The sequence below is a fragment of the Hippopotamus amphibius genome, chromosome 11, assembly GCF_030028045.1.
Source record: "Hippopotamus amphibius kiboko isolate mHipAmp2 chromosome 11, mHipAmp2.hap2, whole genome shotgun sequence".
Classification (NCBI taxonomy): Eukaryota; Metazoa; Chordata; class Mammalia; order Artiodactyla; family Hippopotamidae; genus Hippopotamus; species Hippopotamus amphibius.
The window spans coordinates 104536276-104548619 of record NC_080196.1 but is presented as its reverse complement, the minus strand read 5'-3'; the positions used below and the strand labels follow the sequence as shown (position 1 = coordinate 104548619).

The following is a 12344-nucleotide window of genomic DNA, read 5'->3' as shown; positions in this document are numbered from 1 at the left end:
TATTTTACTGGTTATTTACACCACAACAGTAAAATTATAAAATTTTCCACCATCATTGTTGCTCAAGATTATCCTCAATGTGCTTAATTATCCAATCATTGACATTATATATGAAAACAAAGGAGAAACAATAAAAATTAGATAGTATTCATCTATTAGAAGCCAATGGAGAAAATAACTTATTTTTAGTTATCAATAATTTAAACTGAAAATGACACAATTTTGATCTCATATTTAGCATAAGAAATTACTAAAATATTTAGCTAACTTCTCATATAATGACAGACTGATAAATCTTTAATTACCAATATTTAGCATTTGTTAGGCACAAAACATCAGTCATTTGGCTATGCATGGGTAGAAAATCTCTACTATCATAAAGAAAAAATCCATTAATCGAAATGCTCATAGGATTTGGAATGTTTTCAAATCTTAATTCATTAGACAGAGGACAATGTCTTTTTTTTAATACCTGGGAGAGCTTCAACAACACACTAACTTTCAGTCCACTGACTGACATCTCTGTAACATATTTCTGCATTCGGACAAGAGTTTCCATCAATACTAAAAGTAGATAGCAAAGTGCTGTTAATGAAATATGTTTTGGTTTGGCCATTTAATAATATTCTCATGAATCTAACAACATTGTAATTATAACAATACCAATACATATTACATACTGAAAAACAGTGAGGATCCAGAAACAATTATTGTTAACATTTTAACATTTTCCTGCAATATTTTATTCTATATAAATGAAATTTGAAACAAAGGGCTTATAAAATTTTGGATACTGCTTTTTTTAATGTAATATTTTATATAATAATTTCCCATATTAGTTAACATGCTAAGACACTGTCACCACATCATTTTGATGATGTACAGATTCTAAAATTTGGAAATATCATATTTAACCATTTTTTCTTTTGCTGGACATTTTATAATGATTGCATATGTTCACTGTACTTAATAATACCTTCATGACATGTTGAGAAGAAGCCTTTAAATAATCAAAATAAATCCTAGCAGATATTATAAAAATAATATCTAAATAAATCCTACTACCTAGAACAGTAGTAACATTTGTTACCTTTATATCATTGTAAGTTATCATTAATTTTTACCTTGTAGTTTTCTTCACGAGTTTTATGCTGTGAGATTAAATGCATTTTTATCTGGTTTTCTTAGTTTTTTTTTTAAACAATTCTCTAAAACTTCTAGAAATAATATCAAGGAATGGAGTATAAAATTTTTTCTATTACTGAATCAAATATCTCATGCCAAATACATATACATTTGTATTTATATATTTCTTCAATGATTTATGCTATCTCATTATCATACATGAAATATGTGTTCAGTACAATAATTTCAATATATATTTAAAACATCTTGAATATGAACAGACTGATTTCAGATGAATCTTTGAAATCTTTAAGCAGCACTGCACCTCAGTGCGTTCCTTTTATTTTAGACAACAAAACAAAACATTTTGCCAACAGTTGGCCTATCCTACTTATTAAAACTTTTTTACACAGATTGTCATCAGCTGAGCTAAAACAGCAGCTGTCCACTGGAAATAACTGCAGAAATGTTTTGCCCATTGGCCCGAAATCAAACATATGTTTTCCTATAACAAGTAAAATATAACTTTCTTTATTGATGTGTGTTAATTATTGAGGAGTGTTTGTTACAGAGTTATACACCTGGATTGTCACACCAGCATAAAATTCCAGTATCTTGAGTGTGGTCATTTTCATATATGTTTTAATTTTTGGTGTTTCAAACATTTGAGAAAATAAGACTATATTCTGGAACAATTCCTTTTGACTTTTTTTAATTTAACATTTGTCAAGGATCACATTCATACAGATCAGAAAGTGTTAACAGCTCATTTTTTCTCATATCTAATCAGTGTTGGTAGCTAATTTGGCAAATAGTCTTTATTTTGGATTATAAAGATTTTTTTAAATCTCCTTTGCACTTATTGTTAAGGGATTGTGATAAGCTTCACAACTTTCCATGCTCTGTTTGTAAGAAATTTTTAAATACTTCAGTCAGTATAAATATTAAAAAGGAATGGCTGATAATGTAGCTAGTCTCCAACATTTCAGTTTCCAAGTTTATTTACATTATTTTCATGTATGTGAAGTGCTTGTCTAGCTGCTTACAAAGGCTTTGGTTGATTTCAGGGTTTCATTACTAAAATAGTCAACAAAGAAGAATATTTGGGGAGGGTGGGATGAATTGGGAGACTAGGATTGACATGCATACATTACTATGTATAAAATAGATAACTAATGAGAACTGACTGTACAGCACAGGGAACTCTACTCAATGCTCTGTGGTGACCTAAATGGGAAGGAAATCCAAAGAAGAGGGGATATATGTACACATATAGCTCATTCACTTTGTTGTACAGCACAAACTAACACAACACTGTAAAGCAACTATACTCCAATAAAAATAAATTTAAAAAAAAAAAGAAAAATATCCATCTCTCCAAGCAGGTCATTTAAAACAGCCCATCTGCAGCATGCCTTTCTGTTACAGAGCTATGGATAGGGGCTGTGGGTTTATTCAGAGAACTGATACAGTGTAATTACAAATGTTACTCAGTTTTCTCTACAATCCTGACACTTGAAAATAAATGCCAAGTATTAACATATTCTTCCATCAGAGCAGACAAGGCTTCTCAGTAATCTCTATGATATTACTTTTGCAGGAAATAAAAATAAAGAAAATATTACCTTCTGTATCGTAATGATTCCTTCCTGTGTATCTCTGTCAACAGCAATCTTGAAAATCCCTAATCCATCGCCGTCCACGATTCTGTATTCCATCTCAGCATTAGCGCCTACATCTGCATCAGCAGCTTTAAGTCTGGCCACGACGGAGGCCACCGGCAATGATTCTGGGACGTTATACTGGTATGACCCTGTGAAGTTAAAAACAAGAAATGAAAAATGAATGAAACCTTACACCAAACTCACCAATAAAAATTTAATTATTTGGCTATCTTGCACCACCTTTGCTTAATTTGTTTTTATTTTTTGATAAAGAAGATAACAAAGCATTGTGAGACAAATGACAAATTTCACACAGCCTCAAGAAATTTCATGGAAATAATTAGATAATAATAAGTAAAACCAGAAACAGATGGCCTGGGGAAAGGAATGAGGAAAGTCTCCATTCCTGTGTGTCTAGCGCTAAGAAATATGCTTTTAAAAACAAATATAAATTTCAAATACTTATAAATAGACAACACTGAGTATTGACTATAAAGAATTAAAATGCAATTAATTAATATAATATAAATATTGAACATTTAAAAATTCAAATAGTATAGCTCAGGCCTCAAATGGGCAAAAAACCAAGTCTAAATAGTTCTGATTATTTAATGCTGGAATTTCCGTAATAGTATCTTTTGCTGAAAAAGTTTCAGAAAACTGGACAAGGAAGTTGATGAAAGTCAATATTAATCTTCTTTTAGCTTATAAATGTACCGAGATTAAGAATTATTTGTGTGAGTTGGATGTAGAACTGATTTGGGGCACAACGGTACAAGAGCAGAAGCAACGTTATTTGCACAGGAGGAAAGAGAAGCAAAAAAAGAAAGAATAACTTCTTTAAACTTTCTTTTGTAAAAACTCTTCACTATCCTTCAACTCAAAAAAAAAAAAAAAAAAAAAACTAGTTTGGGAGGCAGGTGAAATACATGAACCATCCCTTTGAAACTAGGAAACACCCCCCTTCTCTGTTTTCTTCTAATCATCTACTGTTTCTTGCTTCCTCCACCCTTTTCTGTTTCCGTTTGGCCGCTAACTCTGGTGCATTTGTACTTTCTTATGAAGAGAAAAGAAAGGATTCTTTTTGAGAGAAACAGAGAAAGGAAAATGTATCCATATGAAGGGACTACATTCTAGGCTGAGAATTGTTGCTTTTGCAGTTTCCTACATTTTATAAATTGTTACTGATTTTAAAAAATTACAACATATACTTATCATTTTTAAGTGACCCCTTTCACATATCTACAAGTGTCCTTAGGAAAATCCAAAAATATCAAGGTTAGAATAGTAACTAAATGGTAAAGAAAAACCTAATGACATATTTTTGGCTTTCCTTCACTTTAGTAAGTAGGAGAGCATCTAATAAGCTAGAAAGCCTGTGCTCAATCTTATCAAATCATGACAGCTGAAACCACAAAAATTCTAAATGTCAATTCTTAGCACTGTAGTTAAAGAAAAGAGAAACAGCGAATTCTATTATGAGCCAAACATAATCACATTAATTGTTTTGTTTATTCATCAATCCTCCTCTCCTCCGCCATTGTAAGTCTTCAAGAACACAATAAAAGATAGTTTTTTTTTCCCTAATGCTAAACTTAGGGTAATTTTCTTTATTTTGCCAGGACGTATTGAAATATCTGTTGTACTACAATATAAATATTAAAAATATATAAAATAAAAATAAAACATCTAAAGCAGCAGTATTTGAAGGAAAACATAGCGACGTATCTGCAGAGAAAGTGCCCTTGTTTGACATTATTTGCTTCTAAGTCTGTTCGTAAGGGAGCTGAGTTCCCTATTTCTATCAGATGAGCATTTAAAGACATTGTAGTTTGTATGATTTCCTTATTTTCTTAAGTATTCTAAAGAAATACCATACACACTTACAAAAAAGAAAAAAAAAAGGTAACTAAAAGAGAGTGAGATGAAATGCTTTTCTACAATCAGGATACCTCTACCTAAGGAAATTACAAGAGTGAGTCAAAAATTATCCACACTCTGACTGTAGAATTTATTTTAATTAACTTTTAGAAAAGACAAATACATCATTTTTCAACATAATCTCCTTGCTCTTCAATGCACTTTGTCCATCTGTCAACAAGCTTTCGTATTCCCTCATTAAAAAATGTTTTAGGCTGAGCTGTGAGCCTAAAATGCACCACTGTCTTCACTTCTTCATCAGAAGTAAATCTTTGTCCTCGTAGGGCTGCTCTCAGGGGACTAAACAAGTGAAAGTCTGATGGATTAAGATCAGGACTATAGGGAGGATGCTTTAACACCTCAAAATGATATTTTTGCAGAATGTCGACAGTGTGAGCAGAGGTGTGTGGACAAAGTCTTTGATAAATAACGGCATCAGGTACACCCTCAGACCACAAAAAAACGAATCACTGCACACTGCTCTTCTTTTGTGCAAATCACAAGTGGGGCATCCATTTTTGCTTGCACTACAGTTACAAATGAACTGATGTAACACATTCACACCTGCACAGCAGTAACTGGGGAGACAGTAGCCTTGAACGGAAAGTGCTGATAAGACAGTATGGCCAACAGAAGTTTTAATATAACCAGAGTACGGATAATTTTTGACTCACCCTTGTATTTTTTGCTTTTACTTGTTTAAAACAAAAGCCACTTTGGTCAAAGAAACTAAATTGTGGGCATGCGGTTTTCTGGTTCTTTGGATTTTGAACACTGAGTGTATGCATAAAAAAGATGCGGCAGGTAGCAGAAGGAATTACGTGAACTGGTTTTTAAAAAGAAAGTGTGGAATAAAAAATGAAGCTCAGTACTTTTATTTTTATCTTTAAAAAAGCAATATTTTTTAGCATATAGAATTCATGAGGTGTATTTCAGTCTTACTAATTGGCAACAACCTCATAACTTACAGAATGTAAAGAATAGCATGTCTTTGAATAAGAAGATTAATGCATAAACAAAGTTAATAACTGTCTAGTATCCAAAGTGCGAACACAAGAAAAAACATTATATTTAAGATAGAAGTAATACAAAGATATAATTGCTTCTATTTGTTTCCACTACCCTTATTACTCCATATTACTGAATTAAAAACCATCCCTCTTATAAAACTGGGGAAGAATGTAGTTAAGATAATTATTTGTCTAAGAAGTACCCAGAAAAACTCCTTTATAAAGACATTTTTATAATCTGGCAAGGAAAGCAAACATGCTTGCAATGTGCAACAGAACAGCTTACTTCGAGGAAAGCGAGGTGGGTTATCGTTGACATCAGTTAGAGTCACAGTGACGGACGTGGTTCCAGAAAGTCCTCCGTTTTGACCAACCATATCCTTTGCCTGAATAACAAGCAAATACTGGTCTTTAGCCTCTCTATCCATGTTTGGAAGGGCGGTCTTGATGACTCCTGTAAAATTTCAAATCCCAGTAAAATGCATCATGAATCACTGAATTTATACTAGTGAAGAACACTGATACAGGCTCTTGAGTTGTTGCCTTTCGTAGTTTTGTTTTTTTACTTTTAATAATTGTAATGCAGATTAAAGGCCAAATGGATATAATAATTACATACAATATTACAAAACACAGAAAATGCTGTAATGTGGAAGAGTGGAGAGAGGGGATTATCTTTAGGTTTTACAGAAATGTATGATTCAGCAAATACCAACTTATAATAAATAAAATGTACTCCTCCAGAAGAACAGGCAGTGGCCTGTACAAGTATATGACAATGAACCTCTCTTTTTCTCTTTCACTCCAACAACTTAATTCCCAGTGATGTGAAATCACCATAAACTTTTCAGCTATGGTCCCTATCTCTCTTCCAGCTACTCTTTTCCAGCAAAATAACTAAATATTCTATAAATAGAGTTATTTATATTTAATAAACAAAACACCATTCCAAACTATGCTGCTGGATAACCTTATGCTGTATCTAAAGGTCTGAGGAAAAGTACTAAAGATGAAAATGACTGTGTTAATGGAAATCAAGACACTAAAAACATTGATGTTTTATTGTTTCTTTTGAACCAATTGCACTTAATACGGATAGCCTTTAAGACTTCAGAGGTATGAAAAACTGACTGCTTGATAGGAAAGCTTGACTCAATAATCAATGCTGTGCTAAATTAGTGGTTTTATATTAGACTAACTATTATATAAATACATTAGGCAATAGTAGCTTTATGAGATAGAATTTAGCTTTTAAATTTAGAATTTTAAATTTAGAATTTAAATACATAAAATGATATACTTAATATGATATGTAGTATATGCACAGAGATAAAATCAAGTGGAAACATATGTAGTCAATACTGCCCTAATCAGATCTTGAAACTAGCAATATGAGGCCATCTTTGCTAATTAGATACAATAAGGTGTCTAGAATCCTACTTAATCATTTCTTGTACTTTCATCATTTCCAATGAAGACAAGGTCTTACCTACCTACCTGGAACCCTGTTATTGACTTAGTTTGAAAAATGTTTAATCATTTTATTAAACAGATTCTAACTTTTAGAATTTAAGTGAGAATTTAAATTCCCAATGACTCAGATGTGAGGAACAGGAACTCTGGTATCATGGACTTCTCAGGGCAAAACTGGGCTGTTTGATAGAGGATGATTCTTTGGGAGAACACAAATGTAAACAAATTGGGATAAACTTTTTTTTTTTCCTCATGTTCAGCATAAAAATTTTTTATATCCTCCAAATTTATAAAACATTTTTAAAAAGCTGACAATTTAAACTGTTTAAATGCTGATTCTTCAATGGACACATGTAAAAATGGTGTGTGTGTGTTATATTTCAGTCCTAAGTTAAAAGCCTACATTATACTATGCTAGGCCTGTCCTATTCTTCACAATATTCTACAGTTTCGTCAATACTCTAGGAGTGGGGAAGAGATGAGAAAATCTTTCAATAGTTTAAGAATAAATAATGTGTTTAACTGGTTCTCAAGATTACAAGCTAACACTCACACCATCTGAAGCAACCTTATTTCTATTTTATTCTAAGCAGTGGCTATCAAACACAAACACACACATACACACACACACCCCCAACAATATATCAGTATTTTAAGCATTTAAATTATACTTCTTTGAGAAGGCCATTTGTTGTTATTGCTGTTGTTTTAACAATCACTTATTCTAATACACTATACTGGACACTTGCTACACGCACAGCAATACAAGGTCTCTGTAACTCTTTCACTGAACTCTTTTGGTTATCTACATACTGCTTATAGTTAATCTCTGAAATATCACAATGCCAATCAAAAGAAACATAGTCATATACCCATTTGGTTCATTGATAATTGTCTGAGAAGTAAACATTCTGCTTAGAGCCACAATGATTCTATGAATATTTCATGTCTGTTCTTCAATACTTCCCTTAACTCTAATATATAAGACACTGAGTGCTGACCTCAGTAAGACACACTGTTACCAAGCAAAATAATCTTTGTCTAAGAGTTCTGGGACTTACATCTCTCTCTCTCTCTCTCTCTCTCTCTCACCCCCTCCCTCTCCCTTCCCCTGCACCTTCCTTATTTTCTTTGATGTTAATCATCTGTATTTGTAATACTTTTTTATACATTGCACATTGACAATCTTAAATATTTGACTAATAGTGTTTCATACAGATGAAATATTAATGAAATTCTAGAAAAATTTCTTACTCGATTTTAATTTTTAATTTCTATTCATCTCTCATTTTCCTTCCAACATCAATTGGTGTGAGTCTGCACCCCTGCACATTTATGATGATGGAGGGCCATAACATCTCAGCTAATCAGCAAAGAAAACACAGCCGCCTCATCTTTTCATGGTTTTGCTCAGCGGCGTTATTTGAAAGAAAACATAGAATTATCAGGGGAGAAGTCTGGTAGTCAAAGCTACTCACCTATTTTTCACACCTCTAATTGTCTCTTTACTAGGGATCCTATAAATAACACTCTTCCAAAGCAAAAATCATCACAAAGTTTGCAAAGAAGTGCAAGTGGCAAAGGTAATGTCCAAATACCTCAATTATTATTTTTTTACAAGAATGAAATAATTAGGAGAGAACCGAATTTAAATAAGAACATTCAAACGTACTAGATTTTTAGTTCTGTGGCTTTTGCTAGCTTTTTACTTTTGAATATAAGCTGTCTACATTTGGAAAAGAATTATCATACATTGGATTAATCTGCATTTTGTTGTATATTATATAGACACACACACACACACACACACACAGAGTTTATACTATATCTCTGAAGTGGTAAAGGCCAGTCTTGTCTAATCATAGCCTTACAGTTCTGTGAGGTTTTCATGGGAGATAATAATATTTAAATTTAATAAGCAATAATTTTAAGCCACTTATGATGAGAAGAATATATCCTGTAGCTCTTTAAAAAAGAGAATGGCTTACATTTCAGGCCTTCTGAATAATAATTTTTCTATAGATGTAGCATCTGACTCAGTAACCCAGAACTTTTCATTTATTTGTAATCCATGTCCACAAAGTAATGTGTATGAAACAAATTTATCACTGATAGTGTCCAACAACTGTTTAGTTTTTGGTCTGGGAATAAATTTTCAGATGATATTCTAATGTCCCACCAGCCATCAATGTTTTGGTTTTTTTTTTAAGCATATTCTGTTATCATGGAATCTCCTTAAGAATCTGTATGTGTACTTCATGTAACAGGTAAGAGCCATTTCTGAAGTCCACCCCAGTTTAGGGAAGCAAACAATCATGGGGGCCTGCAGTCTGCACAGCCAAGCTCTGGATTAGACCCAGAAGCCCAGGCAACCACATGAGTCAGGTAACACACGGCCAGGCTATTCATGCCGTGTGGATTCAAGATTCATTAGATGTACAGATCAATCTCTTCCCAATAAGTTTGTATTTTTTTCTAAGTTTTCTAAGACTTGTATTATTTGGTTTCTCTACCTCTAAGTGAAGCATGTAATAGGACAATAAAACGAGGGAGAAGCGCCAACAATAGTTAAGATGGAAGCTTCTGGAACATCATAAGATTCCAGAGCTGGCATCAAATAAAGAGTCACTGATGAAGGGACTCATGTTACCTGTGAGGGGATGTCCTCAGGACGCCCTGACAGGCGTGAGGGTCCTCCACACTGTGAGCCATGCCACAGGATGGAACGCGCAAGAAGGGTGTATCTGGGAGGAGGGCTTTGTTATGACCGTATTACTTACCTAAAACTACGCTGGAACAAGCATGCATGTAATCTATAATGCAGGCCCCATGCAGTCACACCTCTATATTTAAGAAAGAACTGCTACATGACAAATTATATTTAACACTCCCTCCATTTTCCAAGGCCAACTTCATGGCCTTGTGGTCCGTGCAGTCACACTGGCCCCATGTTTGGTTTCTGCTCTGCTGATGACATTTGAAATCCTACTAGTTTTAGAACAAGAAGCCTGCATTTTCATTTCAAACAGCAAGTTATGTAGCCAATCCTGCCGTATGTGAAATAGATTGAAAAATGAGATCTATCTGCTTGCAGATTACAGACTAGATAAACACATTAGAATAATCCTCAATCTCCTGGTAAATTCGGGGATATTATGAAGATAGGTGATGGGAATCTTCATAGTCCTTTCAATGCTACGTCATCTTGTTTCTAGTGCCCTTCTCTTTGCTTGCTGAATTGTCAACATTGTTTTTGGCAGCTAGTCACATTCTTGCTTTGTGGATGGAGAAATTAAGGTAGAAAATACATTTACCCTCTGGAATACGTGCTTGGAGATTTTAGCCAGGCTAAATTAATGATGTGATTACAAATAGTAATGGTTATCATTAATATTACTCCTTTTTAAAAAAGAAATTAGAAGCTAAACTTTCAGAGATGTATTTAACAGTGACTTCCTAGGCCTATTTTACATAATCTTGATTTAACATATTTTCAGCATTTTTCCCATCAAAAGTTTTACATTCTTCTCAAAAACCCTCAGATTTGGAGATGTGGAAAATAATGTTATTTCTCACATAGGTAAGAATTATACACAACTAAGGAAAACTACCTCAAACTGTCTATACAGCTTTTCATGCCCATAAGGACTGAAAATTTTCCATCCATTTCTGTCAGAAAAATAGAATTACTTTTTTGGGGGGGGGAGTGCATTCTCTATATTATGATAGCAGAGAAAACACAAATTTCTAGAATACCTCTGCATTAATGACTACAGAAAGAATAGTCCAATGATTACCATGATTACAGCATGAAAAACCCTAACCAAAACAAAATTAAATGAAACTTTCTCTCTTGTAACACGTGATCCCTGAGATTGAAAATTACAATGAAGTTTGAAGTACGAATCATGTGATGCCATGACACAGACTATTGTCCAGCTGCTCAGCAGGTGCGGTCTTACCTACATGGGGCCTATGAAACACCTATTATCTTACGGCAAAGCTAAAATCACGAGCCAATCATTAGTAGCAGCAAAATATTTAACCCTTGGGATTAGTACATGCTACTTTTGAACAGATTATATAATGCAGGAAGTGTGTAATTTGTGAGCAAATTGTCAGAAAATTGTCAATGTCTTTCTAGGCTGCAAAGAGTAGATATATGAGGGAACTGGGTGGGTGTCTGAATTTAGGTTCTCGGATCTCTCATTCAATCAACCACGAGCACAACTTGTACATTCACAGGATTCAGATCATAAGTCAGATACTCTCATTTACGTCTCTTTCAATACTCAATCAGAACTATTTCTTCTCTATTAGACTTTTCAGGGGCTTCCAAACTATCACAACACTGGTATAAAATATGCGATGTGGCCTCTGAAAATTCTAATGAATGCTGAGCTAGCATTGAATTTACCTGTCTGTTTTTGCACATTACAACTGTCAATCTCCCAAGACATTTAAAATATTTATCCCCACCAACAGTGATCTGAGAATGAATTAATACTGCCATTTTTTGTAGTATAAAAAACAGGGTAAATTGCATTCATCTAGGATCATAAGTACTATCAAATATTCAAAATCATACACTTGGCTATTTGAGGAAGAACTACTCTCCAAGAGAAAGGCAAAATTATTAAAATATAGAGAAATTTTGGGTTTTCACAGTGATGAAGAAGATCGATGGCTCACACCCAGAGCCAGAGAAGCAGAATAGATAAAACATTACTTTATAACCAAGAAAACTGTGCTCTAAATTATAGCCTTACTGAATGTAAACTATTTCATTTTCAAAGCAAAACAATATCAAGCCAAACAACCACATGTTCTATCCAGGCAGTTCTGCAACTCATACATTTTTTTTTTGTTCTAAAATTTAAAAAGTCATTTAATTTAGTTTTTCATTTAGCAGCTCATCATCCTAACTGTTATGTTTCAACTAATTTCCCTGAGAAAACCAGCCCCTGGAAGGACAGGCGGAACCTAGCACACATTCCACTGCATGTCAGGGAGAGTTTGCTTCAGGTTTAAATTTTACTGTGTCATTCCTATGTGAATTAATTAGAGAAAACAAAGCAAAAACATCTAGAGGTGAATAATCAACATTTGCTTATCTAGTCAAGAGACAGTAGCTGAAATACTTTTCAATATC

The 12344-nt window shown here is 33.5% G+C and overlaps 1 protein-coding gene across 2 annotated transcripts in view; it reads right to left on the bottom strand.

Moving 5' to 3' along the window:
* The window catches only part of CDH7 (cadherin 7), a 123388-nt gene that overhangs the window by 50761 nt on the left and 60283 nt on the right, over positions 1 to 12344 (bottom strand). For both annotated transcript variants that reach the window (XM_057699083.1, XM_057699082.1), the window contains 2 exons: positions 6006 to 6173; positions 2751 to 2938 (listed from right to left, as the gene is read on the bottom strand). In XM_057699083.1, the coding sequence (XP_057555066.1) occupies positions 2751 to 2938; positions 6006 to 6173 (356 nt within the window). The remainder of the gene's footprint in view (positions 1 to 2750; positions 2939 to 6005; positions 6174 to 12344) is intronic.